Source organism: Macrobrachium rosenbergii, chromosome 19, assembly GCF_040412425.1.
Source record: "Macrobrachium rosenbergii isolate ZJJX-2024 chromosome 19, ASM4041242v1, whole genome shotgun sequence".
NCBI classification, from domain to species: Eukaryota; Metazoa; Arthropoda; class Malacostraca; order Decapoda; family Palaemonidae; genus Macrobrachium; species Macrobrachium rosenbergii.
In genome coordinates, this window is record NC_089759.1 from 37,293,466 (window position 1) to 37,317,721 (window position 24,256).

Here is a 24,256-nt window from a genome sequence, read left to right on the forward strand (position 1 = left end):
ATAGTTCGTGTTCCTCTTTGATGGTGCTAAATAATAGCAAAAAAGAAAAAAAAAAGATCAATCTGAACATTAAACAACTGTATCTAAAAAATTAAAGAAATGAAAACAGTCCTTTATTCTTCGACATATACACTCTCTTATTTATTAGGTCCATTACTTACTGCTTATACTCTCTCTTATTGCTCTCCTGTAGGCTACCCACTGCATAGTAACGAAGCCCTTCTGGATGAAGTTTTGGTCGTCAGCTGTTAAAGTTATGTGTAATAACCTGCCACGTTATTAATTATAGCATATGACAGATTTAAAAAAACAGATTTAATGAAATGCTTACAGTGTCCCGAAAAATTTGTGGGTTTTTGAAGCACCCTTTACACCATGCAGTTACTAGCAGTGCTGTTATTGCTTATTATGATAAACGCACCAATTGCCTCTTTCAAATATGGAGGAGAGGGCGTTTACTACGAAAATTAGTGGTGTTTTAATCATTCGTAGTCAAATAAAAATCAGACGACTTATCGTTAGCAGATACTTAATTTAATATCTAATATAAAAATTTTATGTTTTTTAATCAGTTAGAGACCCAAACTTGCCCGGAACAGATAATTTCCAAACGAAAATAATAAAAAACATTTTGTCAATAGATGGCGTTAGTAGGCCTGAGCCTGGCCGGTCGTGTAGACAGACGATTTTTTTAACACAATTTTTGACACTTGGGTAGTATTTTGGCCTCCTGTCGTGACCGTCTGCGCGAAAAATGACCTGAAACAAGACAGGTAACGTCATTTTCCTTATTCTGACGCTCTAACAAAACTAGAAGGGCGAGAAGTGAACTTGGGGGGGGTTTATGTGTGGAACATTTTGGCTCCTTGCGATTTAAGTTGTTCTCAGATTGGCTCTCTGTCCTGGCTCTGGCTCTGGCTCTGGCACAGGTCCGCCCTTTGCAAACCTGCCTCTGGGAGGCCTCCTGCTATGCCGGATGAGGTCGGGGGCAGAGTTGTAAGAGGAGAAGACGTCGCGTTAGCTGGAGGTTGGTCACAGTTCAGGCTAACCTACCCTGCCTAGGACCTTCCCTGGCAGGGTCTTTGGCCTGCAGTGGGGAGACCTTCGTCGCCCTGCGAAGGATCTTTGGCCACCCGTTGTGGACGGCTCGCTTCCAGAATCGTTTTATACGGCAGTTAGGCTAATTTCACAGTAGTCGGAAGTTGGAGGGGGGGGGAGGGAAGGTAGGAGAGCATGCCAACGACCCATCTTAATATTATGAGGTGACCCCTTAGTGAAATGGTGAGGGAAACTGAAGGCTTCTAGGCTACCCTCCCTGGTTCCTGCCAGTCGCCTTTAATTTGTTTGTTTTTGGTTCGTGTTTTTAATATTTACCTCCTCTTGCCTAGTTTGTTTGCACACGCATCCCCAAGATGATGGTACCAAACGCAGCACCTAAGCCCTATTTTCTGAGTGAAGTGGCAGTTATGAAACCGTAGCGTGCAGTAGTAGTCTTCAGTTTTACTAACGGTTGTACTGCAGAAGAGATGGGCGTTATTTTAGTTTGATACCGCAGCTCGATAATGGACTTTTTATGCCTTACTTTCAAGTCGTCTTGATATGCGTAATACGAAATTTGTACAAAAACCTATTGCAGATTTACTGTTACTGGAATACTGACAGCCTTGAGTTTATGTTTCACCATTCATTGCCCTGGGGCTGGTATTAAACATAGCAGTCCTGGTAGTGGTTCTGGTACTGAAGTGAAATTTGACCAAGCAGTTGCCCACATGTAGTTCTGCTGTCCTCAGGGTTTGCCCCATTGCAGGTCAAGGCACAGCACCCAGGTTAAGGTTAGGTTGGGATTTATTCGCATTGAGATACGTTGCTGATCTGCTCTTAAGGATGGCTGTGGTCCACTGACGCAGCGTACAAAACTCGAATGCGCTTTTACCTCTAACGAAATGTTTTTTCTGGTAGTTTTTAGGTGTCTGTATATTGTATACCTTGACATTATATATGACATTGGCTTATGTTCTTGATAAGTCTTTCTGTGATGTTTATTTTTCTTTTTTCCAAAATCTCTGAAAATTACTATTAACACAGATATTGTGTGGCATTTCATAATTATTCCTTGACACCGATTCCATATTCAGTGATTGCTCTTCGTCTCTTCTGTACATTTTGGTGGAACTTGACAATATTGCACAGTTGCTCGTGTGCAAAATATCCTACTTATTTTTAAAACTTTATTGTAAAAAATTTGGTTGTTTGCTTTGTGTTGATCTGTTTTCGTTTCATGTTTATACACAAGTTTTATCAAGCTGAGAAATGATCTAGACTCTTGAGTGGCATTAAACAAAGTCCTTAATAGTTTTCAGTTACAGGGTTTCTTCTAAAACCATAGACAATTGTTTTTTGGTGGTTTTTATTTGATTCTAACAAATATGATATTGAAATCATTTTAGTAGAATATAGATGTGAAATTTTCTCATTTTTTTTTTGCTTGGACAAATGTGGTTCATTTCTGCAGGAAACTGATCATATGACAACACTTCTCAAGTTTATGAAAGTTGGGGATGACGCTCGGATGCAGAGTCCTACTTAATCATGTCTTGGCCCCCGCTGGATCACCCCCCCCTAACCTGACCTTACCTTACATTACCTTAGCCTAAGGCATTGCAGGGTAGGGGTACGTAAAAGAATGGTTGCTTGCGTATGTACCATGGTTATTTATGGTTCTCTTTGTCCCTATTTTGGTTCGGCTCAGCTTGGGAGTTGTGTGTTTATTGAAGCTTGTTAAGTGCATAGTTAACTAACAGCAAAAGAGTGAAAATCTTTCACTCAACTGTTGGTGGCATGTTTTGCTGGCAATGTTTGACTTGTAAGAATGGTTTTGTGTAGTTCTTCTCCTGTTGAAGTTGTATCAGTGAAGGTTTTTTGGCATGACCATATGTATGGGTGTTTTATATCATCCTTCTTATAGACCATCTTTCTGTTTCCTCTTTCTGGTATGCTGTTTTTCAGGGGTTTAACGTGTGTGTCTTGGGCAGTAGAGGAAGACATCAAAGAAAGCCCTGTACCTCATTTTACCCTGGGGATGTCACCTCAAATTTTTTTTTTTTTTTTTTTTTTTTTTTTTTTTTTTTTGAGAACCCACAGTGACTACCCAACTGGTCTTGTAGTCTCTTGGACTAAAAAGTATTTCACTTAAGGTACACGGTTGACATAGGGCTGGAGGTTGACTAAGTGAGCAGGTGCCTCTCTTTCCCTTCTTTTATTTCTTCCTCAACAAGGCAGCAGTCATGCTGAGTCCATGTTTGACAAGCCAAGATACTGGCAGACTTCACAATCAAGCCTCCTAGTGTAGAGCTTCAGCTCGTAAGATGTGGCTCCCTTCACTCGCTTTTGACAAGGTTGGGTGGGAGCTGGTTGTAAAGGCATTGGTTGAATCTGTCAGTTCATCTTTGACTCAGATAATAGTTGCCTTTCGACCTTTTGCTGTTATATCTGTAGAGCAGCATTTGTTTCTCCTAGTTTTTCGAGGGTAAAAGTTTTAAGACATTTCACTCTGACTCAGGGCTGTATCAACCTTGTATCTCTATGCCAGATTGCCAAGGAGAGTGCAGGAGTCACTCCTGCTCCTCTTGGCTGTCGTGACCAGGAGCATGGCATTTCCTGTTGTATATTCAACTTTTGCAGTGAGATGAGAGACTATCCCGCAAAAGGAGTCTCCCCCCCTTCATGAAAGGAGATTGTTTTTTATTCGTACAGGAATAAATCTCAAATTATTGGAGTAATTTGTATTTTTCCTAAGTATGCAACCGAGCCATTTAACCTAATCCCACCTCAACCACCCCACACAGTCCCTGATGCCAAAGGAAAAAGTACTAGATGATGTCATTGTATGGGGTGTGCCCATTCACCCACCTACCACCAGTTAACTATCTTGTTACTGAGTTTCAATGAGAGATTCCAGCTTGCATTGAGGAATACTCCTACATAAAAGGCTCTGGTACAAAATCCTGGTACTTAAAAAATGTGTGAAGCTTCTCTAAAAATGTTGGATACATATCGGCAAGCTGTGGCTACTAATTTAGACAAACAGCCCTTTGTGCGGCAGTTGTGTATTGCAGTCAGAAAAGAAAATACGGTAGTAGTTTTTTGTTTGTGCACATACCTTGTAGGGAGCGAATTAGTACTACTCTTCAAAAACAAGAAGTTAAAGTCAAAGCAGAGAGTTACAGTTAAAGTGCATTCCTCCCCTTCTGTCGGGAGCCAGCTACCAGTGTCCACCTTGCTTTAAATTAAACAGCCGGCTCCAGCTTGCACTGAAAGTAAATCCCATGTGTAAAGACGTCAGTTTTGTATGTTAGGAAAAATACAAATTACTTTAAAAATTTGTCATTTTGCAGTCATCAGGCTTGCAAGGCTGGCAACTGCATGATGGCATATGACTTCATCAGAATTTTAGAGGGTTAATAACCTAGATTTTTGTTGATTGCGTAAGTCTCAAGGTACTTCATGATTCAAGTGCTCTGGCTTGGCGGTCTAGTTAAATTATCTAATAGTAATGATAATCAACTTGTTATTCTAGTGTTGCTTCAAAAACACTTATTATTTTGGTAGACCCACCAGTTTCACCAGTTTATTTTAATTTTAAGATTCTACCACAGTATTATGATACATAGCTGTACTAGGCTATATCCCCTGTGTCACAGGGAAGAACGATAGTGAGAAAACTAAAAAATTAATAGGATTGTGTAGTTTGAACCGTCCTTGTTTTGAGTTTAACAGTCCAAGTGTCTCAGTTTTTGATACTTTATAGCATATAAAAACTTCAGCTGTCTGTGTTGTCAAATTTTACAACAAACTTACCTGATGTCTTTAAAGTCTTTGAAGTATTCAGCTTCTTGGACTGGACAGTCGTGGCAGTAGGCAAGAAAATGGAAGACTGCAGTACGCTTCAAGGGGACTTGGCTGTGGACTGGTTGGGAGTACTCTCATGCACAGATAAGGCCATTAGGGATGGCTCCCAGGAGCTGGCTACCTCATTCTCCATGGGAGTCCTTATTAAAAGGGGAATTCAACAATAATTTAAACTTTAATACAGTGGTATGAGAAATCCCACAACAGTCTGTTGTGGTGATGCGTCATCACTTGTGAATCCTACTCCTGGACCGTCCTCAGATTTATGACTGCAAACTGATGATGACATTGGTAACAATAAAAAAAAAAAACCCTCTCCAAGATCGATATGATGAAATGTATTTTATAGTCTTATTTAACGTTAAAATTCACAAGTTGTATTACAATAATTTTGACCATGTATATTTTTGCGTTTTACGGAATGTTTTTGTTGAAAACAAAATGTGTTAGTGAACTTACGGTCTTAATCGTCCCACTATTTTATTACTGATGATCTTAATCATCTCACATTTATTTAACAGTGTATAAATATAGATGATGATAAACTATTTTGAATAAATAACCAAAATAAAAAAAACATTACTTAATAATTATGCATTTATGTCTCAGCCTGAATTCTATCATTTTTATCATGTTTTGTTCTTCATTTTTAATCTTTTACAATGAGCTTCAAACGTTTCTGCACTGGCTTATTATCCATACTCTATCAAAATAATGAAATACAGTATATTTATAGGTATTTATAGGTTATATATGTAAATATATATTATATATCGCCAGTTAAACCAGACTATCGGCTAAGATGGACACCTGGCCCCCCCTATTAGTCTGTCTTAACGAGGTCGACTGTATATATATATGTATATATATGCATGTATATACACACACAGGCACACGTGCGAGGTTAGGTTCCAGAACCCCTCACGCACGGCGAATTTTCGTGTAAGTTTGGCACAGTCTAAAAAAATGCTAATAAATGCTTATTTCTAAAGTTTAAACACTAAATATGACCCTAACCGTGCACCCAGATTATTTAGCTAACTTTTAAATGAAGTTAAAGTTATTGTAATTTCACGTAAAAGTTAGCTTAATACATTACCCTTAAAAAAAGAAATAAATGATTGACAAAAATAGAGAGTTGGAAGAGAATTTGTCTCCCTCCCCTTCCGACCGATCTATTTTTAGAAGTCTTCTCAACCTCTTTTTAATAACTTCTTTATTTTACTTCTCTTTCTCTTTGTTCTGAAGTGCTTTTTCATGAACAAATAGTGTTTTTTATTTGGACTAATACAATTCTTGGTTATGTCTCTATGTTTTAGAACATATTTGCCACACTAGTGCATTTACACTTCATAGATGGTACAGGTGAAATTAGATCGGTTTAAACTACTGTACAGCGCTAACTATGAACAAGAGAGAGAGAGAGAGAGAGAAAGAGAAAATTGTAAGAAACCTTTGACCCGCTAATCAGCAACACTAGCCCTTCTTGTCATGTTAAGTCGACATGTCTGACAGCTTTTGCCTTTGAGCTTCGAACAAAAGATGAGGGGAAGACATTTATTTGTTTAAAATACGTATCACATATGAATTTTGTAATTACAGTTATGTTATTATAGTATTATTAATCTTATCAATATTTGAAAGTTAGTACTTATTATTAGGTAAAAAAATTTATCATACAACACAAATAAACATATACATGTACCATAAAAATTCTCTCATCTTGGTAAAAGAGAGAGAGAAATTATTACTTTTATTATTTAATGTTATTTAATTAACACACAAAAGCTGGAAAACTTATAAATTGCATAAAAAGTTAAACAACACTTTTGCAGGGTTTCTCAGTATTCGCAAATGTTCGTGTGTCTGTGAAAAACTCGAGTATGACAATTAGTTAGATTCCAATGAAAAGTTTGCGTGCCTGTGAATTCGCGCAACTTGAATCACTTAAGTTCAGGGTGTTACTGTATATAATTGAGTGTGTGTGTATGTGTGTACTGTATATGAGGTCAAATATGTTGGGGTTACCCAAGTATAGCTGTTTGTACTTTGCTTTAAAAAAAATTGACTTCTACTTGTAATTGTGATTTTCCAAACAGTCATTTTACATTGATTTATGCTACATGCAAAATTCAGCAGGAGAGGAATTCATTTCTCATGGTTGTTAGAGCCATCCCTCAACATAGGTAGTTTATTTCGACTTAAGTAATGCTTTATGCTTGTTAGAAAAATTTGGAAAACTGCTGGCCTTGGTTTTCTTTGTTAGGAACTATTTTAAGGCTTGAAAAACTTCAAAGACTTTTGTAAATTTTATAATTTTTTTTATCAGTTTAGAAGTGAAGAAATGGGAGTTGTAATACGGTGTTTGAAACTTCTTGATAGACTCTAATAAGAGATAAGAGTTAAGTCCTACGTTATGTTTTTGTATGGATGATTCTGAGGTGTTGAAAACTTTTCATCAGTGTTAGACTTAATTGTACATCTGTTTATATTTTTCAGATTTTCAACAAAATAAGCATGCCACGGATAACTACTGGAAGTAGTGGTGTGACAAGGGGTGCTGTTGGTACTTCAGGGAACTCTATGAATTGGAAGGAAGTTCATCAACGTGTTCGAGAGCTGAGAAGAACTTTTCTGCATTTATCTGTCAAAACACCCACAGATGTCACCTTCAGGCGTCTTGGCCCCACATTGCTAAGATGCTATTTCCTTTTGTCTCCTGGTCAAGGCAGGGAATCCACACTGTTTTATGCAGATATCAATTTAAAGACGGTAAGATATGCCTTGGTGTCTTTCAAATTGAGTTTTCGGGGGCTGGGAAAAGCAGTGACCTAAAGATTTTAGGGAAAGGGAGTAAATTCATTTTTGAGCCAGGACTGAGAAATCATTGTTTTCCTTATAGTCAGCATAGAATTCTTACTTTTGTTTATTTTGTGTGTTAATTGCTAAGGACTCCCGAATTCAAACCGGAAAACTTTTTATTTCAGACATGGGGTAACCGCATAGTTTATCAAGAAGTTCTAGATTCCGGACATTCTTTCTTGTGGCGGCGTACATCCAGAGAAGAGCAGCTGTTAAGTGAACGACGACGTATCTCAACATGGGGTATTACAAATTATGAGTTACACCCTTCATCTGGTACTCTAGTCTTCCCTGCATCTTCAACCATATTTCAGTGTGTGCATCCAGAACAACCAGTAAGTCTAGATATGACATTAGAAGCCATTATATAACAAAAGTAATGGTAAAATGTCTTGAGGCTGGTAAACTGATCAGAATGGCTGTATAGTTACTGTGGTGAGTTGTACAACATATGTGTGGATCATTTCTCCCTGATATGCCGAAGTGGGTCATGGTAGGTCATTGGGATTGTTGGCACCTCCCACCGAGTTCCAGGCCTGCTCTTGGTTTGATAGATTTGGCTGGCAAGATGACTTCACCATCCTTGTGAGCTAGGGATGGGGATTTTGTGTGGTGCCATCACCAGCCATTTCTTGGTATCCCCTAGTCCTAGCTTGGATGCAGAGGAGGCTTGGGCAATGATCATATATGTAAGTTTGGTCTGTAGGGCATTGTGCCCTGATCTTGTGCCACTGTTAGCATTCCTTCTGTTTCCTTCTTGAGTTCTCCCCTCTGTAGCCATTGCCGTGTTTCATTGCTAGCCAGTTCTTTTGTCTGTCTTGTACTGTCTGTACATTGGTTTGTTGTGCCATTCCTCTGTTCAGTTTTTCATTCTCCTCTGTCTGTATATTTCTGGGTCTTCGTCTACTTCTATCAGTCCTTTCCATGCACTCCTTAGCCACTCGTCTTCACTGGTTTTCAGATATTGCCCCAGTGCTCTGCTCTCGATGTTGATGCAGTCTTCTATGCTTAGTAGTCCTCTCCCCCCTTCCTTTCGTGTTATGTATAGTCTGTCTGTATTTGCTCTTGGGTGTAGTGCTTTGTGTCATTGCCTTGAAATTCAGGCTTCCAAGGAATATAGTTCTCATAGGAAGAAGTAAGAGGAAGTAAAGGGAAATACAGAAAGATCTCACTTATTGAAAAAGAGAAAGAAAAAATAAATAGATAAAAATTTATTAAAATGCAAGGAGAATAGTATTAGGGTAGTGATGCATTGCATCTTCGCTTGAACTACTGAAGTTCCAATTGCACGACATCTAGGAGGCCGTTCCACAGTCCAACGGTGTGAGGAGTGAAGGATCTCTGGAACTGAGAAGTTTGACTGTTCAGCGAATTGGTTGCTCTCAGCAGATAAAGGGGGTCAGGGCTCAATTGTCAATGTGAAAGATCTCTGTTGAAATACAACTTATGAAAAAGTGACAAACAAGAGACCATCTGTCTGTGGTCCAAGTCATAACTGCTGCTATTAGGAAAAAGAAACCTACCCCCACAAACAGCTTATCTAAAAGAGATAAATATCAGCTGAGGCAGACATCCACACTGGAGAACAGTATTCTAGTAAAGGAAGTGCAAATGACCTAAAACATATTGCATTGATTTTTATCATTGTTATAGATGTATGAGGCCTTCCGAACAATACCTAACTTTCATGCAACATTTGTTGAAACTTTCATTAGATGTTTTTCAAAAGTAAGGTGTAAGTCAAAAGTTAACCTAGAATAGTTAAAGCATCAGACTCATTCAGCAAAGTTCCATCCACCTGAAGGGAAGGATGGGGTGAGAAATCTATGAGATCTGCTAATGAATAGTGTTTTTGTGTTACTGGAGTTCAGCCTCTTACCCCACCGACTACACCATTCTCTGATCCAGTCCATGTCCCAATTAAGGCCGAGGGCAGCTTCAATTTTCATGAATGGAGACTTTATTAGATCCACAAGTGTTGCATCGTCAGTATACTGAACAATCTTGTTTTCCATATCACTTGTATATACTAAAACTAACAGTGGACCAAGAACGGTGCCCTTCGGAACTCCAGACACAATAGGTCTTGGTTCACTAAAGATCCCATCTACTGCAACTCGCTCTTCCTACTTGTAAGGAAATCTAGAATTAATCCTAAAACATATCCACCCACTCCAAGATTCTGAAGTTTATAAATAAGTGCCTTGTGATTTACTCTTCACTCAAAACCCTTATCAAGGTTCCCATGCAAATGGCATGTCAAGTCTACAAGAGCATTGCAGGTACCTAACTGCTTCCTGTACGCATGTTGACTATAAGCTAACAATCCTGTAGATTCCACATACTTATATAGTGGCTTAAAAATAAGTTTTTCAGCAACTTTGGAGAGAACGGGGAGAATAGAGATCGGCCTGTAGTTACTGCAGTCTGCAGATATGCTACTCTTTGGAACAGGCACTGTATTACTGAGCTTGTGCTCATCCACAGAGATGCTACATTGACATAAAAATCTAGAATCTGCTAATCTTGGGAGACAACACCCTAGAAAATTTTTGAAAACATGAAGAAACTATCAGGATCTTCTCCATCCCATATATCAAGATTATCCAGAATTTTCTTAACACCGCGAGAGGGAAATACAGATTTTGTGAGAATAGGTTCAGGATGACAAGTATGTCTACAGAAAGCTTTCAGGAACCTGTTCGATTCCCTTTTTCAATCTGGCGAGGTGATATGAAAACACTAACCAAGTAAAAATACAAAGTCTCAAAACAAGCGAAGTTGCTTATGAAAGAATGAAACCAGTCATCAAACATAGAACAGGCAATGCTGTCGTTTTCTCAGTGTAGCCCCACCAGTTGTCTGGAACGTCTAACTGGTCCTTGCCCAGTGCAATCATTCTGATGGTCAACAACAGCATAGGTGCTGGTACCGTGGGTTACTGGCAGTAGACCCCCCCTTGATATGGGACCACCTTGATGTGGTGAGGGGCCTCTTGAACCCCAGGAATTTGTTCCCGGGTTTGAGTCCAAGAGTCTCATATATTATTATATATTTCTTTGGACTAATTTTGTGGAGTTTTCCTCCTTTTGTAAAATGTATTGGACCTGATAGATAGGAAAAGATATCATAGCTGGTATTGGGTTTATATCCAAAGCTAAGTAGTGGGAACTGTGGTAGGACCATCAACTACCCGATGATGTTTGGACCCAAATAATCAAAATCAGGGTGGTATTAAAACTTTAATACCATATAAAACACCCAAAAAGATTAAATATCAACATGATCCAACCTTGACTCACTTTGACTCTCTCTTTGGGAGTGGAAGTTGGTCAAGGTTTCTGGCCATGGAAACAGAACAACAAATTTCAGCATTAAAATTGGAAAACTACTTATTAAAAAGACGTCCAACAACGGAAATGTCATTCAGACAAATAAAAAAGGACATGGTTTATAGAAGCCACAACAAAAAACCAATCTGAAGATTATTTGTCCATAAAAAGTATTGATAATATAAGTGTAATTATAAAAAAAAACATGACACCATGAACAGCATTCAGTGTACTGTTGGACTTCCTTAAAATAATAACAAACCGAGATATAATAATACTAAGTAAACAGAATAATAGAATATGAAGAATTGCAAAAATAAAATTAGAAGGTCAAGACCTAACTCAAAAAATAAAAATTTCGGGCCAAAATGAAGAACTGAGACTTTACGCCCCAAAAGCACTGCAATGTCAAAGTTGTAGTAAATATGGGAACACGAAGAAAAACTGTCGAAATGAACATATATGTGCTTATTGTGGTTCTGACGAACATGCCACACAATGGAAATGTAGTTGGCCAAAGTGTGTAAACTGTGGGCAAGATCATCACTCAAGGTCCAAAGAATGCATGTTTTATATGTATAATACAGAATTGAAAATCTTACAAGGACTGGGATGTCCATAAAGGAAGCTAAATTGGAACCGAAAGTGAGAGGAATTCAAGATCTGTCTAATAAACACACATTATTGTATTAAGAACAATACTGTACTGCATTAAATAAATGTCAGTAAAGATGTTTATATTACATTATTGTATCAGAACAATACTGTACTGCATTAAATGACATTATTGTATTAGAACAATACCGCACTGCATTAAATGACATTATTGTATTAGAACAATACTGTACTGCATTAAATGTATGTCAGTAAAAGTAATATACGAGAGAGAGAGAGAGAGAGAGAGAGAGAGAGAGAGAGAGAGAGAGAGAGAGAGAGAGAGAGAGAGAGATAATGCATGTGTATGTATGCATTCACATTACTGTATTAATTACAATACAGTACTTTATTGCATTAAATAAATTGCATAGTGCACACATGTATGTATACATGTGATCACACACATATGTATACACGTGCAGGCCAGCCAATAGGCTAGGCTTACACATCGACTGTATGTTACGTGAACAGTAATTATGAAACCCTATGAAAATGTTAAACTTACTGAAAATGTCATTCTAATATACAAACTTTAGATTTTTATATATTTACCTTACATTTTTTCTTTTTGTGTGGATTTTGTATGCAAATTTAAGCACTCATAACTTGAGTTATCCATCTGAGGGAGTGGTGGGACTTCTAGTTTATTAACCATTGCACTTGCCACCAGCAAAATTGTAGGAACTGAACTCAGTCATAAAATACTCAACCATGTTTAGTGAAAGTTTTTGGATAAGATAAAGATTAAATTTTACTAGTGTGTATTCGTGAAGGATGTACTGTAAAATCAGAAGTAGCATTCCAAGCTATGGTTAGATATATATGAAGAGAAAATGTGTGAATTCATATGCAAGGTTATATTTTCTGTATAATAAAGAGATTATATTATTTCTATCAATTGGCACATCCTAAAATGATAGCTTTTTTTTCTTTAGAATATGTCAGTTTTTATAGCAGGTGTGAAGTCGTCTTATGTTGCATATCCTCTTGCAGATGGGTGCTGTCAGTCCAAAGGAGCTAGTGAGTTGTCAGGTACGCCTCAACCCTCAGATCTGTCCTGCTAATCCAAACCTAATTGCCTTTGCTGCTCAGTATGATATATATCTTTATAATACAAAAACAGGTAGGTTGGTGATGCATATGATGTTTTTTGTCTGAATTACAGTGTTTTTTGTATTTTTTAGTAACTCTTAATTGACAATACATATGTCACTTTTTTCCCTGGTTGATTATTTGAATATTTTGGCATTTACTCTTTTTGGCCAGCTTGTAAACAGTTTATGATTGCTGGACACTTGTCTACGTGTAAGTGCTGGGTTGAACTTGGCAAATGGAGAGAGTGGAAATTAATTAAGGTAACTTTTTGAACAATGGCTTTAATTGTACTTGTTTGTTAATTTGCTTATTTACAAGGTGTTACACTGTTGTTTAATGTTTTTGTTATTTCAGGGGAAGAGAAGAGGGTCACACATGTTCATAGTGGTAGTGGCAGATTAGAATATGACCCTAAAAGTGCAGGAATGCCTTCTTATGTTATGCAAGAAGAGTTTTCCCGATATCAGGGATATTGGTGGCAGCCTATCTCTACAGGTATTGTTAACTGAATGGTGTTTCTTGTATTTTTTGCTTGGTGACCGTAGTATTTGCATTGCACCTAAGACTGGCAGATGAAATAAGTTTCAGTTGTAAAATGATTCTTACCTATTTTTTCCATTTATGACATAAACCCTCCCCCTTACTCAAGTTCCCCCCTCTATCACCTCATTTTCATCACCTTATGACAATTTTTCCTATTTGTATTAGTGTTCTCCCTCATCAGTCACTTATTTATCTAGATTAAACCAGCCTTGTGCTGGGGCAGGCTCTTGCCACTCGGCAATTGCCTCTTGAAATGAAGGCTCGGACTGTTGTCCTTGTTCCGTGGTGACGTCTTGCAAGAACCCTCCACCAGCTCCCATCCAGCCGTCTCTCTTCCAGTCGTCTGGTACTTGCTATCAGCATCCCATGATGTCATTGCTGATGGTCTTGGGTATGTCTCCTTCTCTGGCATTTATCCCCCATCTTCCCCCTCTGTCGTCTTTGCCTATGGATTTGCCATTTTCTACTATCTCATTTCCTTCCTTAGCATTGACCACTCGATCACTATGAAAAAAAAAATGTATGTATGTATACTATATATGTATGTATATAAGAAATAGTGATAATGATAATAGCTATATAAATGTTAGTTCTGAAGGGGCAGCGTCTCTTGATGAGGTGTCGGAGTATTAACCTCGCCTTGATAGACTCATTTCCAAAGCTAAAGGAGGAATGTCTTATTCTTTGTATACAACTCAGTTTTAGAGTATTATTCTTTTCTACAACTCGGCTTTAAAATAACAGGAACAGTTGTATGCATATTTATCTTATAAAGTAGTCCAGCTCAACCAGTGGTACCAGTACAATATTGGACATTTTCAGTCTCAGTAAGCTTGTTCATTTTACTCCCTTTTCGATGGAGTCAGTGAGTTTGGTCCTGACAGCCACTTGGAAGGGCAATTGGATGATTTCTATCGACTATAGGACACACACTTCCTGACACATCCTCAGTTGAAGTATCTACCTTTTGTCTGGAAAGGTCTTCTAATTCTAAGCTGTGTGTTTTGGTTGGATTACAGCACCACAAGTATTCACCTGTGTCTTGTCATCTTGAGCAGGATGGAGTCATCTGCCTGGTATCAAAGTTCTGCTATATTTGGAAGACTGGTTAGTGCTCACCAATTTGTTTCAGGCGATCTTGAAGGTGAAGGATTATCTTGTGTGTTTAGCCTCAGGGCTGGGCATTTTGACCAGTGGTGACAAATCTGTGCTTTTTCTGGTACAGTCAATTGTGCACCTGGGGATGAGCATCGACTCTTTTTGGCTTTTTTCAGACAGAGATGGGGACAGACTTCTTTTTATCACCAGTGAGAGAATTTTGATGGGTCTGCCTCAAGACCTCAAGAACCCAAACCTCAAATTGCCCTCAGATGCCTCAGAGTTAGATTAGGAGCCATTCTGATAAACAGAATTCAACCTCAGGTGGATGAAATCTCGGGTTCTGAAGCTTTATCATATGTCACACAGGAAGTAGAGAAGATGGAAATGCAATCTTTGATTGTTAAGGGCCAGTCCTCCTCCTCCTCCTCCTCCTCCTCCTCCTCCTCCTCCTCCTCCTCCTCCTCCTCCTCCTCCTCCTCCTCCTCCTCCTCCTCCTCCTCCTCCTCCTCCTCCTCCTCCTCCTCCTCCTCCTCCTCCTCCTCCTCCTCCTCCTCCTCCTCCTCCTCGCATATGATCACTGCTTCACGCCCCTAACTCAGCAATATTCAGTTTTATCAGCACTTTTCAATTTCTTATAGGTAAATGCAAATTGCTTTTCACGCTAAAAAATACTTTCAATTCGTGGAAGAGCAAATAATAGAGACGACTGTACTGTAGTGAAGTACAACAATTCAGCCTTAAAAAGACAACCAAATTATTATTTTGATATAAAAACAAACTATACTGTATACAGTACAGCAGTCAGAGAAGTATTGCCAAGCCTAATTGTAGTCAACAAGAGAAGGGTGCACTATGATTGCAGTGTTACACACCCAGAAATATATGGGATCAAGTGCATACTTTATGTAATTATTATTGGTTTTACAAATAAAAAAGGTGCTCAGTGGTGCTATTCTATGTATTTCACCTTACCTTTTCCAAGTACAGTACTGAAATTTGCGGCTGTAGTAAGATGATTTATCTTTTTTCAGATGGTGTGTACCGTTTACTTTATGAAGAAGTTGATGAAAGCGAAGTTCCTATTGTACAGTTTATTCTCCCAGAGGATTCCACCGGAATGCTAGATGAATTTAGGTAAGTTTTGCTTTAATGCAAATGTTAAATTTTTTTTTTTTATGTATTTTTAAGCAGCACTGTAGTTTATCATTACCTTAATATGCACCGTTTATCATATTTTCTATCTTCTGTGCATTCAGATATCTCTCTCTCTCTCTCTCTCTGTGTTCGTGTTCACTCGAGTCCTGTATATGTTTCCTTTTTGTACTACCTTATTTTACATAGTTATTCCATCATGATATCTCATACTATCTTCAAACTGCACTAAAAAGCCAGTCTCTCCCTCTTTTATTATTCATTCATATGTGCACCCCTTACATCCCATGGACCTCATCCTTGAATCTTTCAGTAATCATTTATCTTGGTTATTATTTTTTGTATTCAGCATATCTTTTTTTATGTTACTCTTTTATCATAACCAAATTTTTTGCAGCATTTCATTTTTATGAACTAAAAGCCAGTGAAGTTTATTACAGTAGAGCAAAAAGAATTTCATCTATTGCTGTAAACAACAGTGAAGTAACTTATAACAGTAGTATGGCAAAAAGGATTTTATCTACTGTACCGGTACTTTCTCTTTTGGGTTTTTTATGAGGAAAGGTAGGTTTCAGCACTTAAAGTAGTGAAATTAGCTTGCTTATAGAAACTTCATAGGCTGGGATAGAGAGATGATTAAGAAGTGAAGTAATGAAGAAAGGCAAATTCCTGCAAAAAAAAGGTGGCACAGTTGGATGATCTGGAGATATTTATTTTGATAGTTGTGTGCTTGACCACGTGAAACCAAATGCCTGTCGTGCGTGCTTCACAATTTAAAGAATGGTAATGGTGAAATTATGAAAAATAGCTGTAAATTGCAATCTCAATATCAGCAGTGGGAGGGGAGTGATCTTCAATACAGAATTGCATGACTTAACAGAAATGGAGGTACAGTATTTGCCATGTGTCTAATGAAAGTGTGGAAGGCGTAAAGGTTCCTGGCACAAAAGTGATCATCCTTACTCTTGAAATCCCAGATGTGTGTTTGCAAACATATGTATAGAATATGAGAAAATAGAAGTTTGACAATGGAAACTGAAGCCACTGCATTGTTACTGCTAGTTATAGGTTTGGACCCCTTCCCAGTTATGTAAAAATGCAAAACACTGGCAGTTGGGCTAAGCCTGCCCATGGAGATTATTTAAGGCCAAATGCTTTAATTACTACAAAGGACATAAGCCTCTGACAAAATACCAAGAGTAGAAAATAGAAGCAGCAGCCCTCAAGAAATCCAACATTGAACTGTCAGTGTAAGATATGGCAAAAGACAATTAAATAAGGCATAGAGGCTCTGCAAAGGCAATAGCATCAAAACAAAATTTGCGACTAAGGCAATCTAAAATCACAGTCAAAATAATCAGGCAACAAATTGAATTAAATCTTTATAGGATACAAGCTTCTGAAATAGTTTCAACCATGCCCCTGGCATCATACACTACATACCCTCTGAGAATCCTGGCAAGGATCCACATACCATCCTTGTTGATTTTATAAGTATCTTGACCAAAATCTTAAATGGTACCTGACATGTTATTACTTGAATTTGAACCATATGCAGATTTCTTGATTTCTGTAATTCAAGTGCTCATTCTTTTTCCTTTGCTGCTACTTTTCTCTCTTGTTTCTGTTGTGCTGCCTCTAATTCTAATCTTTCCTTTCTCCTTCCGCTGCCCATTCCATATTCCATTCCATACTCTGATTTAGGTTGTCTGTGCAGATTGGCTATTAGGCTTTCATTTACGTTTTACATTTATTTCAGATTTCCCCGTGCTGGTATGGCTAATGCAGAATCAACGTTAAGACTTCTAGAAGTAGAGATAGGCCCTGCTGAGGAATTACGTGTAACGACTAGGCATCTTCGTCATGATTTAAAACAATTAGCTCCGTGGTACGAGTATTTAGTTCGCGTTGGTTGGGCTCCAGATGGTAAACAGTAAGTATTGTACTGATTTGTTGTTCTTAGTTAATTAAAATTGGAAGTTGCCATAGTTTCTTCATTTATCACAAGAAGTTGGAAGTTGCCATAGTTTCTTCATGTATCGTTTGCATTGTTGTGAAAAGATCGTTTATGTTTTTATGAAAAGAATTTGATTTTTGAAATGTTTAGTATTAAATCAGACTATGGCATGTTCAATGTCACTTTAACTGTTATTAGAAAAGAAATCAGATATGACCTAACCAAAACAATTTTCATGTCCTTTAAATGTTGTAACATTTACAAAATAGCTTATCTGGTTTTGTTTGTACTTTAATCAATACAGAGAGTGTGTATGTGTGTCTGTGTATGTGTACAGGTATGCAGGGCTTAGCATCCATCCAAACAACATCCATCTGTGCTAACGTCCACGGTCTTAAGAATTATAACCACAAATAAAATCTGCGTGACATATAATGTTTCAGTAATTCACTGAACTGTGCTAACCATATTTTACTTAAATGAAACCCTTGGGGCAAACTGCGTTTCAGTTTTTGGATCATTTCGGATTTCGGAACTGAAGGTTCCTCCTAAATACACAAGCATATTTCACTTCCAACAATTACGTTCCGCAAAACTAAAAAACACAAAGCATCAAAAAGAACCGTAATTTGCGTGTATAGTCATGTATCATCTGATCTCATGTATCATGCGATCCTTAAAATATGGTCCCAAACCATGATTTCATTAGATAAAATATGTATAGTGAGAGATGCATTTTGTTAGATTACTTGTAGATATGCCTAATATGTGGGTTTCTTTTTTAGTACATTATACTAGGCTAGGCTTCCTATGCCCGTCTCATTTTCGATAGACTTCACTGATGAAGCTTATGCAAGTTAGCTTTTAACTTATTAATAGGTCTATGAGCAAAAGTTCAGACATTCAACCAGGATTACCAATTTTGTAGCTTGTGTGAGAATTAATTGCTATTTCTTACATGCAAAACACTGGAATAAACAACCGCAAGTATTGACATAAACAACAGAATCAACAAACGGCTGTTTGCTGATGTTAAGTACCGTAACTAACACACGTTTATTAAGAGTTGCGTTTTGTTTATTTAGTTAAAAAACTTGCTTATTTTCTATGTAATTCCATAAATAAAAATAAAGCACTTTTTTATTCATCCGTCGCGCAGTGGAAAGGAAGGTGTTAAAGTATGCCACCAACTTTAAGCTGCAGGTATTGTAGCTGTGGCTGAAGAAACGAATAATGAGCAGACTCCAAAATGTTTTGGAGGCAAAAATGACGTCTGAAACTGGCAAAATCACACACATTCTTCATTTAATTTACTGCGTTTATAAATAAAGTAGTTGCAGTTTTTAAATTCTCCTTTGAAATTTACAAAAGAAATGTATCTCGGAATTAAGTTCCATTCGGCAACTGAAGACGGTGATGATGTCGGTAAAACGCAATCATCTGATTATTAAGAATGTAAACAAAATCAGAATACAGATGGCCCATACTGTTCATAATTTGTAATATGATTGTAGGGTAATAATACATGCAGTACGATTAGAATACATAATTATCATTATGTACAGGTATTCTCAGTACTGTACAACTATATTATTCAATTTTTGCCAGGATATCTGTCAGTGTAACAACCTAACTGGGGTAATAGTCTGTCTCTCTCTCTCTCTCTCTCTCTCTCTCTCTCTCTCTCTCTCTCTCTCTCTCTCTCTCTCTCTCTCTCTCTCTCTCTCTCTCTCTCTCTATACCATAATACTTATGATGATGATCCATCCTCCATTAAAAAATTCCGGATTTTTAGAATTCCAGATGAAGCGATTGTCAACCTGTACCAACATAAACAAATGAATCAAGAAACAGGTGATTGCTGCTATCATTTACCATAGCTATCAAGCATATATTAAGAGTTGTGTTTAAATTGTCAAGTTGTTAAACCCTGCCGATTCTCAGTGGTGGCTTCCATAAGTAAAAATAAAATACATTTTTATTCATCCTTCACGCAATGGAGATTTTAAGAAGGAATACCTGTAAATTAAAGTTGCAGATTATATCTGAGGCTGAGTAAAACAAGTAACAGGCAGGTGAAAGTAATTTGTGGAACTGGCAAAATTACACTCAGTGCTTATACAATCAAGTATTGTTCATGTTTTAAAAAATGCGACGTGTTAATTTACAAGAAAAAGTATCTCCAAATTATGTTTCTTCTAGCAACTACGTAATAGCATTGAAGGTGTTGGTACTACTCAGTCAGCCGAGATTTTGAGAATTTGAACAACATCAAATGCAAATAGCGTATGATGACAATGTTTATATCCTGGAATACAGTAACAGTGTGATAATACCTGCAAATACTGTAATCGGATACATTATTTAAATCATTGTTATTACATATATAGTTGTACTGTTGAACTTTTGCAAATGATTACTTTTCTCTATGAAATATTTGGTTAGAATTACGGATAAGTGTTCATAAACCTGTACAAATTCCTATATGATAGTTTACACAAACAATTTTATAATCTTCCCCAAAATACATAATACAGTCATACCCCAAACTTGCGCGATTCAAGTTGCGCGAATTCACAGACACACGAACTTTTCACTGGAACCTAACTACTGTAATTGTCATACATGAGTTTTTCACAGACACGCTAACATTTGCAGATACTAAGAAACCCTACAAAAGTGTTTGTTTAATTTTTTATGTAATTTATAAGTTTTCAAGCTTTTATGTGTAAATTAAATAACATTAAATAATAAAAGTAATAATTTCTCTCTCTCTCTCTCTTTACTTTCAGAATATGGTGTCAACTGCTGGATCGTCGACAACAACGTTTAGAGTTAATTCTCTTGTCCTTGTCGTCTTTTACTGGTCAAAAGAGTCCTGCTTCTCCTTCTTCCCCTTCATCTCTTTTATATGCTCCCCACATAATCATATCTCAGCATTCAAACACCTGGATAGATGTAAGTATAGCATTGCTTTCTCTAATTTTGTTGTATCAGTTCTTTCTAGTTACGTATGCATCTGTAATCACGGTTATTAGATGAGTTGTTATTCATATACATCAAGGTAAATCTTAAATCTTTTGTAGATTCACAGAAATTATCCAAAAAGGACCTTTGATATTACATGTGTAGGCACCAGCAGAATTGGGATAAGTGATTTTGATGGTTATCATATTTGGTGGTGTATAAGACCACCATTTTCAAAAGAGAATATAATGAAAAAAAAAATTTGTTCCCAAGTAAGCATGTAAGGAGAACATTAAGAAAAAATTGATCAGCAAGTATTGCTACAAAATAGCAAAAAAAAAAAAAACTTGGACAAAGCATGCTACTAGAACATGATGAAAAATCTTTTGAATAATAATTCTGTTGCAGTTTACAAGAGAAATTAAAAGCAGCTTAGGTATAGCAGAAAACGTAACACACTATTCCATCTCCTCTGCTTCTTATGGATAACTGATAGTGACAGTGAATTTACAACTGCTTAAATTTGTAAACAATAAAAAAAACTATAAGTATAAGAAAGTATTTAAGAGTTTGGATATTAGAATAAGGTTATCAATAAGTTCAGTCAATTTGAAAAACCTGTACATTACTTTGATACAAAAATTATACAAATCTATAAATATTTTTTTAATAGTACTCAATCTCAACACATTTTATTTCATCATAAAACATGGAAGAGGGAAGGGGGAGGGGAGAGGAGGGAGAAGGGGAAGGGGTGGGACACACACACACATACACACACACACACACACACACACACACACACACACAGAAAGGCAGCCAAGGAAATTATTATAATAGACTGTCACCATCTTAAAAAGTTTGTTGTAATGTTAGGATTTTTTTATTCAACAGATTGCAAATAACATTACATAAAAAAATCCAGTTATTGTGTGATTTGCGGTGTTTGACGTAATTTTTACCTAATTAAACTGAAGAGTATTTTTCTTATTGCAGGTACATAATTTATTATATTGGTGGCGTAATCACAGTGACCCTTCTCAGAGAATGCTTGTATGGGCTAGTGAAGAGACAGGACATCGCCATCTCTACCTAATTTTAACACAGTTGCAGCCTCCAACTTCATCAGAAGACCAGCCATCCCATGAAGACCAAAGTAAGGAACTTGACACATAGGTACACTTTACGTAGACGCCACTAGACTTCCATATTAGGGTTTTTCTTAAGGTTAGGTGCCCTGGTCAGAGGCACTTGACCTATTATAATGGGAGGGGAACATTTGACTTGTGATAAGTATTGGGTCATATTTGGGAACCTTTCTTGATAATGCAATAATGCACTATTCTTGAAATTGATACACAGTTGCGAAATTTTAAAATATTTTCGAAATATTCTCGTATCGGTATTAATTGCTTACCCCATTGCAAAATTGAATTATCGTAAGGTGAACTTTCGTAACTCGACCATTACCTGAGTATTTTAATGCTTTATCACCAAAAATGCTTTTAGTCATGAAATTGAGATGAAAATACAGTAATTAGTGAATATTTCTCAGCGAAAAGTACCGTGAATGGGCGAATTTTCAGCGAATAATGCGTATACGTGTTCCATAGAGAAATCCGCGAATAGGTGAGTCCGCGAATCGTGAGACTGCGAATACGGGGGTTTACTGCGTTCTTTAAATTACATTGTTATTTTCCATACATAGAATAAAACTTTATGATAATATTTGCAATAATATTTCAGTTTTCCTTGTATAAATAAAAAATTTTGTGTTCAAAAGAGCTGAAAATTGTACTCTTCCTTGGCTACAGAAACATAGGTTTAAGGACCTATTCTGCTTTAAAGGATCATAGATCTACTGTACACTAGACTATGCAAGATGCTGTGTATGCAACATAGTTACTTTTTACCTTTGTAAATGTTGCATAACTTGAATAATTGCTTTACGTGTCTCTGGGATTATATGCCCCAAGGAACGACTTGTGGCGCGGAAGTGAGGTGTGTTTTGTATTTTTACAAGAGGAAATACCATATATAATAATTACATGTCGTTCTGCTCATCCATTCTCGGGTAATTAAACCAGTCGCCAGGGTTAAATTTCAGTTCATTAAATAAACAATCGTGAGAATTCATTTCTCTTCTGCAAACCCAAACCTATATATTGTACTGTTACAGTTGTAAGTTGAGGAATTTAAGCAAAACACCATAGAAGAGCTAGAAGAAAACAACCAAACTGATGTTTCTGAACTTAAAGACAAGAAAGGACCATTTAAAAAGAATTCCCCCTAAACAGGAGAAACAATAAAAATGACTTTAATGAAACATCTGTTAAACCAAAATAAGACATGAATAGAGCCAACAGCCAGTATGAAAAAAACCAACAAAATTAGTTCATCAAAATAAGTTACAACCAAATCAATAGAATACCTATTAGAATTACCTTAAGGAAAAGAAACCAAAGATCGAAGTGAATATGTACGCATGATGTGCAGATGTAATAAATGCGCAAGCCATCAACAGTCCTAAGTATTGATAAAGTGAGAATAAATTTTCATTTATTTTCAGTAGGTTTTTATATGATTTTTGCACTCTAGGCTTGTAAAATTTGAGTTAAAACGCTTCAAACTTTTTGGGGGTCTGGAATGGATTAATTGAGTTTACATTAGTCCTTATGAAAAAAAATTGATGTACTTGGACGATTTGGCATTCAGACAACGTTTCGGAATTGATTACGTTTGAATAATGATGTACCCCTATACAGTATAGGAAAAGTAAAGGGTACCTAAGCATAGTCAAGTGCAGCTGTGTTTTATTAATATTTACTTACGAACTGTTTCACAGGGTCTTCAGACAGTGGTAAACCACAACATTCATTACCTTTTAATACATATACAGAACAATACATACATGCCCTCAGTATCTGTGGATCATTTGTGTGGTGATTGAGATGTAACGAAGGCATATCACTAAATGTATGCCACTGATGCAGTTAATTTTGAATGTGAATATACACTTGCACTGTATAGCCTAGTGGGACAAGTGAGACATTTTGCTTGCTAAAGTGTTCTGTTAATGACTATTTCATATAGACTTAATTTATACTCCTGTTATATTGTTTGTAGTTATGTTGATTCTGGTTTTATTGGCTTAGAGTGCATTCACATAGGCTGGGCTAAGTGAATTGCATGGTTATGTTAAAGTTTTGGGATAGCTAGGCATAGGCTAGGCATATACAACTCCCTTGAATCTTTCATTGAGAATGACGTAGATAATGTTGCATAAGTAGTTTTATATTACGTTACTAGATGATGTCTCTCTTACTTGCATAAATGTGAAAGGTATTGACCTGTATTTTCCTTACCACCATTATTAACTTTCAGGTCTTGTGTCAGCACAGTTAGTTCAAAAAATTGCACTCACCAGTGGCGAATGGTCTGTGACTGGTAATGGCCTATGGGTAGATGAAGAAAGAGGCTTAGTTTATTTTAGTGGTTTAAAAGACTCTCCTCTTGAACAGCATTTGTATGTTACATCTATATCGAATCCTGGGATCATCCAGCGATTAACAGACATAGGTTCTTCACACCAGGTGGCTCTTAATGAGGTAAGTGTGTCATATCACTGTTTTTATTATGTTATTGTTTAATTACTTTTTTCTGAGTAAATATGAATACTCAT

The 24,256-nt window shown here is 36.9% G+C and overlaps 1 protein-coding gene across 2 annotated transcripts in view; it reads left to right on the forward strand.

The window, feature by feature from the left end:
* Positions 1-633: 633 nt before the first annotated feature.
* The window catches only part of LOC136848858 (dipeptidyl peptidase 8), a 43,118-nt gene continuing 19,495 nt past the window's right edge, over positions 634-24,256 (forward strand). The window contains exons 1-10 of one of the 2 annotated variants that reach the window (XM_067121678.1): positions 634-773; positions 7,408-7,680; positions 7,896-8,105; positions 12,753-12,882; positions 13,209-13,349; positions 15,530-15,632; positions 17,410-17,583; positions 20,400-20,565; positions 21,571-21,730; positions 23,959-24,182. In XM_067121678.1, the coding sequence (XP_066977779.1) occupies positions 7,426-7,680; positions 7,896-8,105; positions 12,753-12,882; positions 13,209-13,349; positions 15,530-15,632; positions 17,410-17,583; positions 20,400-20,565; positions 21,571-21,730; positions 23,959-24,182 (1,563 nt within the window). In that variant the 5' untranslated portion in view covers positions 634-773; positions 7,408-7,425. Of the gene's footprint in view, positions 774-888; positions 1,028-7,407; positions 7,681-7,895; positions 8,106-12,752; positions 12,883-13,208; positions 13,350-15,529; positions 15,633-17,409; positions 17,584-20,399; positions 20,566-21,570; positions 21,731-23,958; positions 24,183-24,256 lie in introns of those variants that run through there. The other variant, XM_067121679.1, reaches the window with a different exon arrangement.